At 43.3% G+C, this 18,912-nt stretch overlaps 1 protein-coding gene across 2 annotated transcripts in view; it reads right to left on the reverse strand.

Annotated features, from left to right (window-relative positions):
* Positions 1 to 18,912, reverse strand: part of LOC124118239 (E3 ubiquitin-protein ligase UBR4-like) — a 162,616-nt gene that overhangs the window by 108,820 nt on the left and 34,884 nt on the right. For both annotated transcript variants that reach the window (XM_048389192.1, XM_048389193.1), the window contains 16 exons: positions 18,184 to 18,344; positions 17,612 to 17,702; positions 16,760 to 16,881; positions 15,565 to 15,671; positions 14,253 to 14,470; positions 12,696 to 12,775; positions 11,718 to 11,912; positions 10,807 to 10,870; positions 10,386 to 10,462; positions 8,944 to 9,058; positions 7,327 to 7,397; positions 6,243 to 6,390; positions 4,984 to 5,217; positions 3,632 to 3,805; positions 2,586 to 2,837; positions 324 to 413 (listed from right to left, as the gene is read on the reverse strand). In XM_048389192.1, the coding sequence (XP_048245149.1) occupies positions 324 to 413; positions 2,586 to 2,837; positions 3,632 to 3,805; positions 4,984 to 5,217; positions 6,243 to 6,390; positions 7,327 to 7,397; positions 8,944 to 9,058; positions 10,386 to 10,462; positions 10,807 to 10,870; positions 11,718 to 11,912; positions 12,696 to 12,775; positions 14,253 to 14,470; positions 15,565 to 15,671; positions 16,760 to 16,881; positions 17,612 to 17,702; positions 18,184 to 18,344 (2,199 nt within the window). The remainder of the gene's footprint in view (positions 1 to 323; positions 414 to 2,585; positions 2,838 to 3,631; positions 3,806 to 4,983; positions 5,218 to 6,242; positions 6,391 to 7,326; positions 7,398 to 8,943; positions 9,059 to 10,385; positions 10,463 to 10,806; positions 10,871 to 11,717; positions 11,913 to 12,695; positions 12,776 to 14,252; positions 14,471 to 15,564; positions 15,672 to 16,759; positions 16,882 to 17,611; positions 17,703 to 18,183; positions 18,345 to 18,912) is intronic.

Below are 18,912 nucleotides of genomic sequence, written 5' to 3' on the forward strand. Positions count from 1 at the left end.
TACGCAATTTAATCCTATTATTGTAATATCTGGTTATAATATATTGTTTATTGTTTATCTGGACTAATGTTTGCAAAATATTTTATAAATTATATTAAAAATTTCAATCAATAATTATAATAATGTTTACAATAATTTCGGCGAAATCATATGCAAAGTGATTGGTAGCTTGCACAACTCACCGTTACACAAGGCAACCACGGTCAGATTACTGCCACTGATGCCTTAAAACAAACTTTGGTTGCAAGAGAATGGATACACATATCATAAACGCCGTACCATGACTAGCTAAAAGTCATATTTGACATGCAGCTTCATCTCACCTTGAGTCCACACACAGCAAGGAAGTCTTCATTACATGGGTTGCCTGTGATGGACAAAACTGTGAAGGGGATGGGCGCTGAGGAGAGTCTCTGAAAAAATATGAGTGAGTGAGTGAGTGAGTGAGTGAGTGAGTGAGTGAGTGAGTGAGTGAGTGAGTGAGTGAGTGAGTGAGTGAGTGAGTGAGTGAGTGAGTTGGGTCTAACGCCGCTTTTAACAGTATTCCAGTTATATCGCGCTGTGTCAGCTGAATGTGGGAGGAAAGCCCGAAGTGATGCAGGTCTCAGACGTTTACCACTTTGGTGAAACCCATGAGCATGGGTATGGTGCTGACAAACCTAGAAACATAATCGGAGTGAACCGGGATTCGAACCCACAAACAAAGGTTTCTGGCGTGCCCAAGGGACGCAACTCTGCACAGCGAATTGCGGCACCTTATACGACTGGGCCACCCGTGCCCCCTGAAAAAATATGAAACCCAGTCATCAGCACATCAGTCTGGACACAGCAGCCCTCAGTCGCTACAAGGCACCTGTTGTATGTGCACACTTTGTTCACAACATATTTGTGCCGCACTCAGCAATATTCCAGCTATATGACGACAGTCTGTAAATAATCGAGTCTGGACCAGACAATCAAGTGATTGGCATCATGAGCATCGATCCACACAATTGGGATTCGATGACATGCATCAACCAAGTCAGCGAGCCTGACCACCCGATCCTGTTAGTCGCCTCTTACAACAAGCATAGTCGCCTTTTACGGAATGCATGGGTTGCTGAAGACCTATTCTACTCCTGATCTTCGGGGGTGTTCACAACATTAATGCCCATCTTACTTTCATACCCTGCTCTTGTTTGATGCTGCAACATTCAAGCTGTTTGATAATGGTGTGTACCAGACAATCCAGTGATTGACTTCATGGCATCGATCCCCGCAATTGGGATATGACATGCAATCAACTAAGTCAGCAAGCATGACCACATGATCCATTTTGTCATCTCTTATGGCCTGAGATTCCTGGTTAGAATATATCCATACCAACCTATGTTGGTCGTAAGAGGTGACGAGAGTGAGTGAGTGAGTGAGTGAGTTGGGTTTAACGCCGCTTTTAACATTATTCCAGTTATATCACGGCGTGTCAGCTTAATGTGGGAGGAAAGCCCGAAGTGATGCAGGTCTCAGACGTTTACCACTTCGGTGAAACCCACGAGCACGGGTATGGTGCTGACAAACCTAGAAACATAATTGGGGCGAACCGGGATTCGAACCCACAATCATAGGTTTCTGGCGTGCCCAAGGGACGCAACTCTGCACAGCGAATCGCGGCGTAAAAGGTGACAAAATGGATCAGGTGCTCAGACTTGGTGACTTGGTTGATTGCGTGTCGTAGTGGACTAAATTATTTACAGGTTTCTGTCACATAGCTTGAATATTGCTGTGTGATGTGTTAAACAGGAAACAAACAAAATGACAAGCATTGTTTCTGAGGACCTATTCTACCAAGAATAGTCTTACATCTTAAATCATATTAAAATATTGCAAGTTATTCTGTGGCATTTGATTGACTAACCAAGCAGTTGTTCTTGCGTTTATGAGTCCAAAATCAAAAACAATTTAGACCACACCCACTAACAGACTATTGTTTCATGGCTTGGCTGATAAGAGATTTGGCAGAGCTTGAGTTGCATTACCATCATTACTGGGCTGAATGTCACTGATTTCGTACTGTAGGCAATCTCATTAAAATCAGATCTTAGTTCTCGCTACCGCTAAAAAAAGATCTGAATACATCCCATTACGGGTCATGAAGGAACCACCTTTCATCCGACCAATCAGAGCGTCGCCTACCAGATCATGAAAGTGACAGTCGGAATGTGATTTCTAATCATGCAACCTCAAAATGTTAACACGGGGTATTCCAAATGATAGTTACAGGCTTAACGACTGAATCCATACAATCTAGACCATCTATTAGCCATTCCAGAATTTTCTTTTGTTCAGGTTTCAAATTTTTAATCGAGAATTTGTCAAAATATGTTTCGGAGTGTAGTCGCCAATTTAAAGCACGAGAAAGCTGCCTTCTGATTGGCCAGTGTCAATTTCTTGTCAGTCATTCCATTGGTCGGTCAAAGTTTGCACAAGGTGGGTATGACGTGACCTGTGGTGGGGTGAACTCAGATCTTTGTTTAGAGGTAACGAGAACTATGATCTGGTTTTAATGAGATTGTACTGTTGCCTACAGTATTTTCTTTAGTACTTACAGTGAGAGTGAGTTTCTTCTTGCTTGAGTCGGCCTGTTTGAGGAGGGCGGATAGCTGGAGGATGGTGATCTTGCCCTTCTCATGGCTGATGGCCAGGTGCTGTCTCTTACCATGGGGAGAGGACAACACACACATGGCCACACGGCGCAGCATGTGGGCGGTGATCAGCTGGCGGATTGTCTGCCCTTGTTCCCCACTGTAATTCATCCTTACGTTTTCAAATGCTCCTTCCTGCGATCCCAACGTCACAGTCTGGAAAAGGGGTCATGCAGATCAATTTAATTACTCATGAGACTCAATGATATTTTACACCACAATCAGTAATATTCCATCTGAATCATGGTTGCTTGCAAATAATAAGTGAGTGAGTGAGTATGGTTTTACGTCGCTTTTAGCAATATTCCAGCAATATCACGGCAGGGGACACCAGAAATGGGCTTCACGCATTGTACACATGTCGGGAATCAAACCTGGGTCTTCGGCGTGACGAGCGAACGCTTTAACCACTAGACTACCCGGCCGCCCCACAAATAATTAGTGAGTGAGTTCTGTTTGAATGCCGCTTTAAACAGTAGTCAGTGATACAATTTATGGGGGAAGAAAGCCCGAAGTGATGCAGGTCTAGATTTACCACTTTGGTGAAACCCACGACCAGAGTAGGTTGCTAGGGACCAATTCTAACCCGGAATCCCCATGGATACCTGGATAAAGGAACTGTCACATGTTATGCCGCCTTTCATGTGAAGATTCGGGGAAGAATAGGTCTTCAGCAATCCAGGCTTGCTGTAAAAGGCGACTATGCTTGTCGTAAGAGGCGACTAATGGGATCGGGTGGTCAGGCTTGCTGACTTGGTTGATGCATGTCATCGATCCCAATTGTGTGGATCTATACTCATGATATTAATCACTGGGTTGTCTGGTCCAGACTGGATGATATACAGACCACCGTCATTTAGCTGGGATATTGTTGAATGCGGCGTTAAACAACAAACCAACCAACCAACCCTTCATATATTATCATCAATGGCCATGTCAGAATAACCCACCATGAGCTGTTCAGAAGCAGGTTCTATTTTCTTCGAAAGGGAGTGTAGTTCCTGCAGGGCCCTCTGAGCGCGTGCAGTAGACCCCATGGGGGACATGTCCTGGTAGTTCTCTATCAGGGGCGGCAGGATCTTCTCCAACATCTCCAGCACCGTGGTCACTGTGTTGGCACTCTCCTGAAACATACAAAAGGTGCTTGCAGTACAGAACAGAGTTCTAGAAATGAAATTGTATTCTTTACAAATTTGTTTAGTGAGTGCGTAATGAGTGAGTATGGTTTTACGCCGCTTTCAGCAATATTACAGCAATATTCCAGCAATATCACGGCGGGGAACACCAGAAATGGGCTTCACACATTGTACCCATGTCGGGAATTGAACCCAGGTCTTCGGCGTGACGTGCGAACGCTTTAACCACTAGGCTACCCAACCGCCCCACAAATTTGTTTAGGACAAATGGATTGTTTTTAATTATTCTGAAGTAGAAACACCCCAATCTAACGCCTTAATAATAACAAAAATAAACAAAGTCAATATTAAATAAAAAAATGTAAAAGAAAATTGATAGGCAGAATGAAAAGTCATGCCTCTGACACTATTAACCAAAATGATTTAAGTAAAGTCTCAAAGCTTCAGTAAGAAAAAAAAGAAAGATACCAAATCAACAAGTCTGGCTTCCCAACAGCGACCAATGGTTGGTTTCTTAACATAATAACAATGGAGTCACCCGGGAGCCTCTTTATCAATAGGGAATGTTGAATAACCTCATCATTAACAGGAAACCACTTGAAATGTTTTGGCTTCATTGGCCACTTGTTTCTGAGGGCGTTAAACAGTCACTGACAAATCCAACAGCAAATTAGCAGGCCAAATGACACTAGAGTAAATGAACTGGTAGGTTTTTATGCCATTTTTATCAGAAATCCAGTCAGATCACAGCAGAGGGACACCACAAAATGGGCTCAGTACACAGCAACCAGGTGGGAATCAAAACCCTTTCGTATGACAAGCCAAACACACTAGGATACCCCAAGGCTCTCTAAACCCACTTGACCATCAGTGAAGTTAGCTGCTTGTTTGTTGTTTAACGCCGCACTCAGCAATATTCCAGCTATATGACGACAGTCTGTAAATAATCGAGTCTGGACCAGACAATCCAGTGATTGATATTAAAAGAATGGATCCATGCTATTGAGATACGATGACATGCATCAAACAAGTCAGCGAGCTTGACCATCTGATCCTGTTAGTCACCTTTTAGGGCAAGCATATGTTACTGAAGACCTATTCTACCCCTGATCTCCACAGTAGTGAACTTGTAAGTAGCCAGCTAACAAGATCCTCTCCTCCCTCACCATCTGTGCTAGGAGACTGTCTCTGCAGCTCTCAATCTGTCTACACAGTGCCTCGCGAGCCTTGTTGCTCATCTCGGTGGTCTTCATCATCTCGCTGGCCTTGTCGTCTATTGATGGGGAAGATAGTCGGCGCCGTAGGGAGCTAGGCTGGACAGTGTCCATTGAGAATGGTGACTGGGCCTGTCCACTGCCACTAGAGTCCAGCCCACTCTGAGCTGTCCTCTTGACCAATGCCTGGCAGGAAGAAGAACAATAATCATTGCATTTCCAAAACTCAAATCTGCCATGAATACATATGAAGTACTGAGTCACAAAAGTACATAGTACTTTGATAATCTGCAGCTCCAAGTTTTCTCCCCTTAGAACAACCAACACTCATATTACCACAGCATACAGATAGGAGTTGAATATTAAACATCACATATGTCCTAGTCCAGACTATATCCCACTCAGACACAGTCCTTGTTTTAGCCACTTAATGCCGAGTGCCAGGTAAAGTACCATCTTTTACCATCTTGTTTGTTTGTTTGTTTGTTTAACACCGCACTCAGTAATATTCCAGCTATATGACGACAGTCTGTAAATACTGTATTCGGTGTAATAAGCGCCCCGCTCTAATAACCGCCCACAGCGATATTTGCTAATATATTGGCTAGTGAACAAACCCAATTAGCACCCCTTCCGGTTGATCAATGTACACAAGACTTATTTATTCGCGTATAATACGCACTCGTGTGTTATATGCACCCTTAATAATGGGCAAATAAATTCTGGAAAAATATATCTGTCGTATATAAACATTTCAGGCTGTCAGCATAAACCACGAAATTGATCTTTTAACTCTGTTTTTTTCCACCAAAATATTATTCTAATAAGAGGCCCCTATTTCTAATTTTGAGAGCACCCTGGGCGCTTATTACGTCGAATACGGTAATCAAGTCTGGACCAGACAATCCAGTGATTGACATCATGAGCATCGATCAATGCAATTGGGATACGATGCCATGCATCAACCAACTCAGCAAGTCTGACCCCCCGATCCCGTTAGTCGCCTCTTACGACAAGCATAGTCGCCTTTTACGGCAAGCATGGGTTGCTGAAGACCTATTCTTCCCCAGATCTTCACAGGTCTATAGGAATATGGAATAATCGGGTGTTCTTCAACTTCTTTTGAGCAGTATATTACAAATCCACCATGATCAATGTTAACCCGAATAAAGAACTCAAATCATTTGAAAGTTACGGTTGCGGAAACCTACCTTGCAGCTACCATCCTCCTTGGCGCCACAGTCACAGAAGAAAGACCCAAACTTGGCATATGTCAGATCATGGTCTTTGTGGCAGACCTTGGCACAGATCGTGCACACGCCAACTCCATCGACCATCTTACAAGTGTGACAGTGGTACCTGTAACCCAACACAACATTACTGAAAATAACTTGTTTGAAAGGCATTACTTAGAAGTTGACGAATGACAAGATAGACACCATTTTTTTTTTCATTTTTTTTTTTTTTTATGGATAACAAAACTCATGTATGCTTTTGTTGTTACTGTTAATCCTCTACTGTTAATCCTCCACCTACTATATATATTCTGCACTTTGTCCCTCATTCAGTCTTGCTTGACAACGGTATAAGGATCTATACCGAAACGTCGCTTTTCACAGTATTAAAGAAGTTGTTATCCATAAAAAAAATAATTTAAATTTTTTTTGTGTGTCTATCTTACTGAAAATAGTGTCCTACAGCTTATCAGGTCATAGAGAAAACAAGTTAGTGGTTTGTGGAAGCTGCTTTTCAAATTGTTTAATTCTATCATCAGCGTTGTTTAATGCTACTGTGAAAGGTTTTTTAACGTTATCATCAAGGTTGTTTAATGTAATCAGTAATATATTTTTTTGCTGCATCCGAAATATTTCTTAAAGCTGCAATGGCAATGTTGTAAAATGCTGCATCAGTAAACGTTGCTTAATGGCAACATGTCAGTGTTGTATAATCATGTCAATGCTGCACCAGCAATGTTATTTAATGCTGCATGAGCAGTTCTTTAATGCTGCATGTGCAATGTTTTTTTAATACTGCATCACCAAGGGCATTTAATGCCACATCAGCAATGTTTCATGCTGCATGAGGAACGTTGTTTTAATGCAGCATCACCAATGTTGTTTTAATGCCACATCAGCAGCATTGTTTTAATGTCACATCAGCAATGTTATTTAATGCTGCAACACTTGTTTAATATTGCATCAATGTTATTTAATACTGGATGAGCAATAATATATCCACTACATGCGCAATTGTTTTTAATGCTGCATCAGCACTATCATACTGCATCCCACTGACCAGTGTTGGTTCATGAACTCCTTCTGGGTGATGGTGAAGGTACACAGCTTGTTGTTCAGCGACTCCTCATCCTGAAAAACAGACGATCAACTAGTCAGCGTAGTACTACCTTTAACAAGCATGATATACTCATATCCCCTGCCAGTGACATGTCCGGTTGTGTGCAATGCAAGAAATTTTGTCCGTTTTTCAAGATTTGCCGTGGAAAGGATCACTACAGCCATTTTCAATCTAACTCAAAGTCGTTGCCCTGAAAATGTTTTTAAAAATCCCAAACTATCAATAGCCACCAGTTCACCACTAGGCCTATCTTTGCGCCAAATTTGGTACTCATTGTTTTTAGTGCTGCTCCGGAAACAACGCAACGGCTGGACAGCGAGATGGACTGACGGACAGCAATCATTCCTATGTAACTGACAAAACAATGCAATTCATGAATCACTGTTCTGCTGCAATAAATAATCAAATTCTGCTTGGTAGCTTAAAAAAAGAAGAATGAAGAAAATGGGTTTTTTTTATGCCGCAGTGATATTCTAGTATTATCATGGCAGCCTATACAAACACAAAAAATGAGCATAGGCCAGCAAACAATGGCTTATAAAATGACAAATCATCCATGCATGTCCTCTCAGTTCTCACCTGCCAACTCTAAGGGCAAACATAAACGTACCAGCGACTTTTCTCTCCCAAAAAATTCTTAAATTATGTCATCATGATCATGACATAAGCCTGGACCAGAGTGAGTAAGTGAGTGAGGTTTTACTTCACTTTAAGCAATATTCCAGCAATATCACGCCGGGGGACACCGGAAAATGGGCTTCACACATTGTACCCATGTCGGGAATCGAACCCGGGTCTTCGGCGTGACGAGCGAACGCTTTAACCACTAGGCTACCCGACCGCACCGCCTGGACAAGACAAACCAGTGGTTTATATAATGACGAATGCCCTATGCATCAGAGTATGATGACACACAATCTACATATATGGACATCGAAAACCGATCCAGTTTAGTTACCTATTAAGGCGATCATTGGCTACTCGGGATCATAGTAGCTCCACCCCATGGAAAGAAATTATGCAATCAGGATGATTTTTGTATTTTGTTTGTCATTTAACACTGCACTCAGCAATAATCCAGCTATATGACAGAGGTCTGTAAATAGTTGAGTGTGAACCACACAATCCACTGATTGACATCATGAGCATTGATCTACAATAACGAGCCCGCAAGCCTCATCACCTGGTAGTGTTCTCTCCCCTCTTATGACAAGTATAGGTAGCTGTATATAGAATAATAAACAAGCTGTTGTTACACTACAGTACGATCGCCTTGTGGAACAGGGCCCTGCAAAGTTAACTATCATGTCACAATACCCGATGATGTAATTTGTGGAATTTTGTTTCAAGATCCATTGGCGAAACAATGCCATGTGAGGTCAGCCTAACAACAAGGTTGCTGGGGTCATGGAGTGTGCTCCCTACGCAACGTTGCTGAATAAGCCGAGGGATGTTGAGAGCTTTCAATATTTGTTCGTGAAACTTGTTCCGAATGTACATTACCACACGTTTCGGTATTACACAAGCTTGCATCTGTGTGGTATAGCCAAGTCTTACCGAGTCTTCAGCTCCGGAGTCCTCATCATCCTGGGTGAGTTCCTCTGTCCAGTCACTGTCGGCATCCTGCATGGTCACCACCTCTGTGTCCAGGGGAGGAGTGGCTGTCCCACACCTGATAAACAATCAGGTGGAGTAGATAAGTACAGGTGAGGTGAGATGAAATGGGGTTTAACGTCGCGTCCAAGATTATTGCACTTATATAGCGACGTGCATGCACGTGTATGTGTGTGTGTGTGTGTGTGTGTCTGCTTGTACTAGTCCGGACTGATGCCGATTTATAGTGCTAGCCCACTGAGATACCATGCTGCCATTTAACACCCCACTCAGACAAAGTACACTGACTCCGAGCCGACCAGTCCTTGTTTTAGCCCCTTAATGCCGAGCGCCAGACAGGGTAACAACAAGTACCATCTTTTAACGTCTTTTGGTATGACACGGTCGGGGATGAAACCCCGGACCTTCCGCTCTCCGGGCGGACGCTCTACCTCTAGACCACGGAGGCGGTCTTGATAAGTACAGGTTTTGGGCTGAGACCCAAGAGTAATCTCAAGTAGGAGTTTTGAGCAAAGGGGCTCTCATCAGACTGTTGGTAAGTGGGTAGGGAAGCTCCTTATATACTCTTTGTGTTCCAGGTATTCCCGATGATACCAGTGGAGTGACAAGGAGTAGTTACGTAACAAGGTATTTTCTGTACTAGTTCCATAAATGGGAGCTTCATGTAGGTCATTGAGTACAGTGACTGAGTCATAATTGGTTTATGCTACTATCAGCAATTGAGTTTAGACCAGGGGTTGATAGCATGAGCATCTTTGTAGAATGGCACACTCTTGGCCATGTCAAATACTGAAACAACCGAATCATTACTTTAGTAGGCACTTACACAGGCACAGGTGCCTGGAATCTATTGTGTCGAAAGCAAACAATGGGTTCAGTATAAGGCAGGTCCTGTCAACATTATTTCCCTAGCAGAGGAAACAAACCATATTCTAAATTTGGAAATAACTTGATTATAACTTGTATGAGGAGGCTGTCGATTCTGTTTTACAGTTGACAACAGAAACACATGATGCTGTGACTCCCTGTGCTGTTACAGTCTGGTCAAACTGTTGAGCCTACAAGCCGAACTTTACTCCTAGCATGATTATCATGAGATCTTTGTGTCATTATAAGAGTCTGTGCCAAAAACCTTTCAGCCTACAAGCTCCAACTTGGGTCTGAGCATCATTGTCATGAGATATTTGTGTCATTATAAGAGTCTGTTCCAAAAACCTTTCAGCTTACAAGCTCTAACTTTGGTTTGAGCATTATTGTCAGATCTTTTTGTCATTTTAGGAGTCTGTTCCAAAAACCTTTCAGCCTACAAGCTACTGAGCATCATTGTCATGATTTTTTTGTGTCATCATAACAGTCTGTGCCAAATAGATTACACGCCATCCTACCTTTCTGAGGTCCTCTTCAGAGCACAGAGGATGTCGCCAACATAGGTGAGAAGACAGCACATTGTCTGGAGCACCCCCTAAAACAGAAAAATGGAACGCTATTGGTATACTACAAACAGTTGGGTTTTGTCATCATCTACACCATCTACAAAATCAGCTCTGCTACATCGATTCAACACCACTCTCACTCAAGATCAGACAAACCTAGAATAGGATGTCACAACCAGTGAATTATAACATCAGCAGATACGAATGTAAGCTTCTAAACTCTTGGTTAAAACAATCAAAGAAATGTCGCTCAATCAATCATTTCTTCTTCACCTTAAGCTGTTTGCAAAGAGCTGCTCTAGGCAAGCTTTTCCACAAACTGAATTGTTTCTTAAAGCTTATACATGATTGTAAATTATTCTCAAAACCTTACCTTTCCAGCAGATCCATTCTTAAGAATCTTCTCTAGAACATCCTTCTGCTCCAAGTAGGATTTGCTGCAAGAGATGACATCAAATGTGCATCCTCTCAAATGAGACTTTAAAATTAATTTTGAAAATATTTCATAGAATGAAAAAAAAGACACTGAACTCTAACCTTGTTGTGGAGAAAAATCCTGATTATGAAATACATGGGGCATCAGTTTCTTATGCTGTGGTACCATACTAACATTAACCATCATATATGGTTGAGGCAGAGAAGATGATTGTGCAGTGTCATGTTGCTTGGCAACAGCATGAGGATCTATATCAAAATGTCACTATTACAGTAAAATAAAGACCGTTTGTTTGTTGCTTAACGTAGCACTCAGCAATATTCCAGCTATATGAAGGCAGTCTGTAAATAATCAAATCTGGGCCAGACAATCCTGTGACTGACATGACCATCAATCCACGCAATTGGGATACGATGACATGCATCAACCAAGTCAGTAAGCCTGACCACCCGATCCCGTTCATCAGCTCTTACGAAAATCAGTCGCCTTTTACGGCAAACATGGGTTGCTTAAGACATATTCTACTCTGCATCTTCACGAGTCATAAAATAAAGAAGCTGTTATCCATAAATTGTGCCTACTTCGTCATCCGTCAACTTCTAAAAAATACCTATCAAACAATTTATGTTCATGCTGTTTCAAGTACAAGGATTTGAACAAATCAAAATGCATTGCCTTTACTTCTTTTCTTCTTAGTCTGAATATATATATGCAAAATGAAGCCTTTCTAGCATGACAGGAATCATAGTGATGGGTGGACAGAATCCATGGCAATATCTGACGAGGTGTATGATAGGAGGTGCACTAATCATGCTAATCAGTGTCTCTAATAAATTGAAATTTGTTACCAGAGATTGAGCCATCCTGTGGCTGCCTGGAAGAGGGTGACATGGCCTGCCCCCTGCCCTGCCCCTGCCAGCATGTTCATGATGACCATCAGTTCAGGGAAGCCAGACATGTCCCCATCCTGCTCCGTCAGCAGCGGACTTCCCATGGGGATGAGGGCCGCCAGAACAGCCTGGGCCACCTCTTGACCCACAGGGCTGAAACATATGCTGGCTGTTACCACACACAGATACAACCCTTTACACACGGGTTGAAACACATGCTGGCTGTTACCACACACAGATACAACCCCTGATACACAGGGTTGAAACACATGCTAGCTGTTACCACACACAGATACAACCCCTGATACACAGGGTTGAAACATATGCTGGCTGTTACCACACACAGATACAACCCCTGATACACATGGCTGAAACACATGCTGGCTGTTACCATACACAGATACAACCCTTGACACACAGGGCTGAAACATATGCTAGCTGTTACCACACACAGATACAACCCCTGACACACAGGGCTGAAACATATGCTGGCTGTTACCACACACAGATACAACCCCTGACACAGGGCTGAAACACATGCTGGCTGTTACCATACACAGATACAACCCCTGACACACAGGGCTGAAACATATGCTAGCTGTTACCACACACAGATATAAACCTTGACACACAGGGCTGAAACATATGCTGGCTGTTACCACACACAGATACAACCCTAGACACACAGGGCTGAAACATATGCTTACTGTTACCACACACAGATACAACCCCTGACACACAGGGCTGAAACACATGCTAGCTGTTACCACACACAGATACAACCCCTGACACACAGGGCTGAAACACATGCTAGCTGTTACCACACACAGGTAGAGACCCTGACACATTAAGCTGTAATACTCACTTAGATGTTTGTGACCCCCACATACAAATGTGAACACTCAACATTGGATAGTTTAAAAGAAAACTACTTACCTTTTTTCCTTGACAATAAACATGGTAAGATTCTGTAGCAGAACCCGATTCTCTCGAACATTGCTCTCGTTCTCCTCTCCCTGAAATCACATCCATAACTTACATCGTTTCCTCCACAAGTAATGCTTTTTCTTGTTTGTTTGTGTGTTGTTTAATGCCGCACTCAGCAATATTTCAGCTATATAGTTGTGGTCTGTAAATAATCGAGTCTGGACAAGACAATCCAGTGATTGACATCATGACCATCGATCCATGCAATTGGGATACGATGACATGCATCAACCAAGTCAGCGAGCCTGACCACCTTATCCCGCTAGTGGCCTCTGACGAAAAGCAAGTCGCCTTTAACGGCAAGCATGGGTTGCTGAACATATATTCTAACCTGGATCTTCAGGGGTCCACAAGTAATGCAGGTGCATGTTGTCTAATGCTGCAGTCTCAATATTCAAGCAATATCATGGCACCCTTAAACAATTGAGTTTGGACAAGACAAACCATAGACTAAAAACATAACCAACATCCACACTGTTGAGGATACAAAGATTCGACCTCAGTCACGATACAGTGATCTGTTTTGGTCTTATCTCACAACAAGCCTAGGTGTTTGAGAACCAATTGACTAACCCGGAATTCCCATGAGAGCCGACAGCTAGTAGAAACTAACACTGGTGTTGTTTGTGGGTTTATACTGATTTGTACAGTGTTTCAGTTTGATCACAGTGTCAACTTTAGTCTAGGAAGAAAGCTAGCAGATTTTTACAACTTTGTTGAAGCCTACGAACACAGGAATGTTATTGACCAAACAAGGGTCATTATCAGGGCAAATCTGGTACATAAACACATATCTATCACAGGACCCTGGTGTGTATGAGGGACACAACTCTTCACAGCACTAGATGTGCTACCTCATTAACTAAACAATAAAGACATATTTTCGTGTAGAAGTAATATTTAATCATGGTAACCACAGGTAACATCAGCAGTAAATATACTGATCCTTATCCTTCCACACAACAGGCATGGAGCACTGGGGACTGCCTCTGCCTACCAACCCTCAACTCTGACCAAGACCCTGTCTCTGCCTACCAACCCTCAACTCTGACCAAGACCCCTGCCTCTGCCTACCAACCCTCAACTCTGACCAAGACCCCTGCCTCTGCCTACCAACCCTCAACTCTGACCAAGACCCTAACTCTGCCTACCAACCCTCAACTCTGACCAAGACCCCTGCCTCTGCCTACCAACCCTCAACTCTGACCAAGACCCTATCTCTGCCCACCAACCCTCAACTCTGACCAAGACCCTAACTCTGCCCACCAACCCTCAACTCTGACCAAGACCCTAACTCTGCCCACCAACCCTCAACTCTGCACCACAGCCCCTCAAGCCGGCCAACCCTAAACTCTGACCAACACCCCTGTCTCTGCCCATCAACCCTCAACTCTGCACCACAGCCCCTAAGCCGGCCAACCCTCAACTCTGACCAACACCCCTGTCTGACCACCAACCCTCAACTCTAACTATGACCCCGCATCTGGTCACCCCAGCTGTACCCACCTCCTCTGGCTTGGTCACAATCTTAGACAGCAGGCTCTGTAGGATGACTTTGTCCACAGTGGCCAGTTTGGACAGGGTGGCACAGAGAGCCTCGTAGCTCTTGTCTCCTGGACACTTCTCCGCCAGGTGGAACAGCTTGTTGAAGAACTTGAGGACTTTGGTTGCAAACTGAGGAGACAGGTTGTCACGGACCACTGACAGCAACAGGCTGGTCAGATCTGAAAACAACATCCGAAAATAATATTTCGACCTCTTAAACCCAAAACGTCCTCCTTCACATCATGTGGTCTGTTGGAATGTTTCTTTGTATAATGTTCCACTCAGCAATAGGCAAGCTATACGATGTCAGTCTTTAAATAATCCGAACAGGCAATTCAGTGAATGATATTTGACTGACTGAGGTGTGGTGGCACGTGGTCCTGTGAAAAGTGCACAGGTCACAAATCAGGTGAAGTTAAGAAACACTGGTCGCAGAGAGTCCGTGCATGGCTGACGGTGTTTCGACAGCATGGCTCCAGAGAGTTTCTAGGGCTTCGGTCCTACTCCTTACTGGCGTCTCCATCGGCAAGTGACTTTGTTTGACATGTGCCTCTGTTCACCCAGTAGTGGATACCCAGTAGGATGAGATGGTTGTTAACCTTCTAGCACCTAAAAGGCAGCTTGGGTTGTATACTCCCCAGGGAGCTGAGAATGATTCTTGAGTGTACACTGATCCAGTGACCGGGGTAATTATAGCGCTTTGAGCATGCCAGTGAGTGGTGTGGAAATACGAGGAATATAAACAGCCTATCAATAGTATATTAGTTTCTTGCTTTTATCAATATTACAGCTGGAGGCACCAGAAATGGACATGACACATCGTGAATCAAACCTGGCTTTTCATCATAATTCATGAGCCAACACATAAACCACTAGGCTACAACTCACACCCTGAAACTGCCGACTGTCCTGAAAGGGGATTACCGTATTCAACGTAATAAGTGCCCATGGCACTCTCAAAATTAGAAATAGGGAGCTCTTATTAGAATATTATTTTGGTGAAAGAAACAGAGTGGTTTATGCTGACAGCCTGAAATATTTATATACGACAGACATATTTTTTCCAGAATTTAATTGTCCATAATTAGGGGTGCATATAACACACGAGTGCGTATTATACACGAATAAATAAGTCTTGTGTACATCTTGTGTGATCAATCGGAAGGGATAATTGGGATTGTTCACTAGCCAATATATTAGCAAATATCGCCATGGGCGCTTATCAGAGTGGGGTGCTTATTATTTTTAATATGGTATATATGCCTGTAGTTACCAGCGCGCTCAGTGTAGAACTGTTCAAAGGCTTTCTTCCCAGCAGTCTTCTCCAGGTGGTTCTCCATGAACTTGAGACAGTCCTGCAGGATCTTCTCATCCAGGCCACTACAACATAACACGGTGCCATCTTATGGGCTCTGGGATATTTATCATATTACAAACATTGTTCGAAACTAAGAATGAATGTCAAAGGGCCCTTGTCTTAATGCTAAAGTTCAAGGCTTCAGGGTCCAAAATTCAAATACCATACCATGGCATCAAATGAAGAACCCCGCACCCCTGTTAAACTGTTGAGAACTGCCATATAGGATCATTACAGTCAGTTCTTACATCAAGCATGGGATTATGAGACCATTCACAGTATTTTACAGAATTTCAACTTAGGCAATACTACTAAGCAACATCTGACCAATCAGTAGATGCTTTATGCTGTTCTCAGCAATATTCCAACTTTATTACCTACGAGGGCAACATATCGGGGTTCATAAAAATCAAATGTGCTCTTGGGTCATATCACGTCACAAGACAACAGTGTATTGTCTCTGTCATACGGATGTCATTGTTGACGTCATTCGAATTTTAATGTGAAGTGAGGTTGCAATGACGTCACACTAGAAACAACATCATAGCTGAAGATTGTTGACGTCATTCGACAAATTGTGGTTCCGCTGCTGTTGCGACTTGCTGTCCTTATAGGTAAACACTAAAATTTGTCTTTGTATGAAGACATCTTCTTTGGTAATAAATAGAACATTACATTCGTGTTCATGAAATGCTCTCGATCGGGAAAGACTGGAATATAGACACTCATGTCATAGTGAGTGAGTGAGTGAGTTGGGTTTAACGCCGCTTTTAACAGTATTCCAGCTATATCGCGGCGTGTCAGCTTAATGTTGGAGGAAAGTCCGAAAAGATGCAGGTCTCAGACGTTTACCACTTTGGTGAAACCCACGAGCACAGGTATGGTGCTGACAAACCTGGAAACATAATCGGGGTGAACAGGAATTCGAACCCACAATCATAGGTTTCTGGAATGCCCAAGGGACGCAACTCTGCACAACGAATCCACCGCCTCAGACGACTGGGCCACCCGCGCCCCCCCACTCATGTGGTAAACATAGTATGACATTATATGTGACATTCAGCAGAGAGACAGTGTTGTTCCTGTGTTCACTGATCTTGTTGCATCTCACCTCTCAGCATCAGAATAGTCGATAATGAGTTCATGACAGACGGAGATCACATGGCCATACATCTTGAGAGCAAACTCTTCTCCATCAGCCTGACCCAGGAACTTTTCCAGCGAGCTGGACACCTGTGACAGAATTAACATGAATTAACAGCTTTGTAAGGACTTTCCTGGGGGAACCCTAGCACTGTTTTCAAGGCTAGTAACCCCAAAGTCTGGTAACAGCAGACATGATAGAAAAAACCTGTAACAATGGTGCTCCAGTCTCCTAACATGCCCTGAATTTTATATCCCATTTGTACAGTAGGCAGCTTCAGCCTCCAGTCAGGAGCTGAGTCTAGTCTTTGGTTTGGTTTGGTTTGGTTTGTTGTTTAATGCTGCACTCAGCAATATTCCAGCTATATGACAGCTGTCTGTAAATAATCATGTCTGGACAAGACAGTCTAGTGATTGACATCATGCGCATCGATCCACGCAATTGGAATACGATGACATGCGAAGTCAGCAGGCCTGACCACCCGATCCCGTTAGTCGCCTCTTATGACAAGCATAGTTGCCTTTACGGCAAGCAGTCTAGTCAAGACCTATTCAAAGCTTAGTCCATATTACAAAACTAAAATCGACCGATAATGATGCTTAGGGAAAACGTAACCCTTTGCCAAGTAGGTTTAAAATCTGTTCGAACAGACTGTAGATCCTGAATGTGACCCTGCAAGATATCCATTTATTTGTTTAAAGTCTGAAAATGATTAATTCATCCAATATTATTCCCTCATTAGCCAAGACATAAGGGTTGAGGATCACATGAATAAATGTTGGTCACAAGGTAATGCAATGTCTGTGACTGAGAACTCACGGAGTCAGCTAGGTATTCTGTGGTGATGTCGTACATCAGGGGGAACATCACCCGTACAAACTCCTTGCTGCTTTCTGCATCAGGACACCACCTGAAACAGTGATATAGGTGTGATGTAGGATTGGTTTGTTTGTTGTTTGGCTATATTCCAGCTATATGACGGCGGTCTGTAAATAATTGAGTCTGGACAAGACAACCCAGTGATTGATATCATGAGCATCGATCCACGCAATTGGGACACAATGACATGCATCAACCAAGTCAGTGAGCCTGACCACCCGATCCCGTTTTTTTACGGCAAGCATGGGTTGCTGAAGCATGAGTGATATATGGTCTGTAAATAAAACTCAGGCAAGCTGAATAGAGCCATTTTGTATTTTGCATCTCTGTTTTTGAGACAAACAGGAATTCAACATATCTAGTTCGACAGATCCGAGTATGAATAAATCACAGGGACCAAAATGTCAGATAGCAACAACTGGGAATTGGACCCATCCAAGTTGGACAAATCAAGGTTCAACCGTATCTTAATTTCACATCCCGATGCTGTCTACAACAGAGGTAATACTTACACCACCAGGTCACTGGCGAAGCGGACGAGTGAGTTGAGAACATGTCTCATGGAGGCGTTGATACAGAAGCTGGGCTGACCAGACAGGGTGACCATGTGGGCGCTGTGGACAGTGTCCATGTAGCTCTCACAGGGCAGGATGTCATTGGCGAAGGCATTTCTCTGTAAACAATAATAAGGGGCCATTTATGTTGCACTTCAATTCCGCACTACACACAGGCATGCTACACATTATCATCTCAGTCAATGGATCAGTGTGCACCTTCAATTTCTCAGGGAGCATACAACCCAAGCTGCCCGTTTGGTGCTTGAAGGTTTTTCCACATCCACCTCACATGTAGGGTACCCAATCCCAGCTGGGTGAACATAGGCAAATTTGAAGGATGACACCACACGGTTAACACTAATAACAGACACATTACCCTCTAATCCTACCGGGTACCCATTCACTGCTGGGTGAACAGAGGCACATTTGAACTAAGTCACTTGCCCAGGGTGACACCACACAGCTAACAGACACATTACCCTCTAATCCTACCGGGTACCCAGTCACTGCTGGGGAAACATAGGCACATTTGAACTAAGTCACTTGCCCAGGGTGATACCACAGGGTTAACAGACACATTACCCTCTAATCCTACCGGGTACCCAGTCACTGTTAGGGAAACATAGGCACATTTGAACTAAGTCACTTGCCCAGGGTGATACCACAGGGTTAACAGACACATTG

This window comes from Haliotis rufescens, unplaced genomic scaffold (genome assembly GCF_023055435.1).
Source record: "Haliotis rufescens isolate VD_foot unplaced genomic scaffold, xgHalRufe1.0.p SCAF_8, whole genome shotgun sequence".
NCBI classification, from domain to species: Eukaryota; Metazoa; Mollusca; class Gastropoda; order Lepetellida; family Haliotidae; genus Haliotis; species Haliotis rufescens.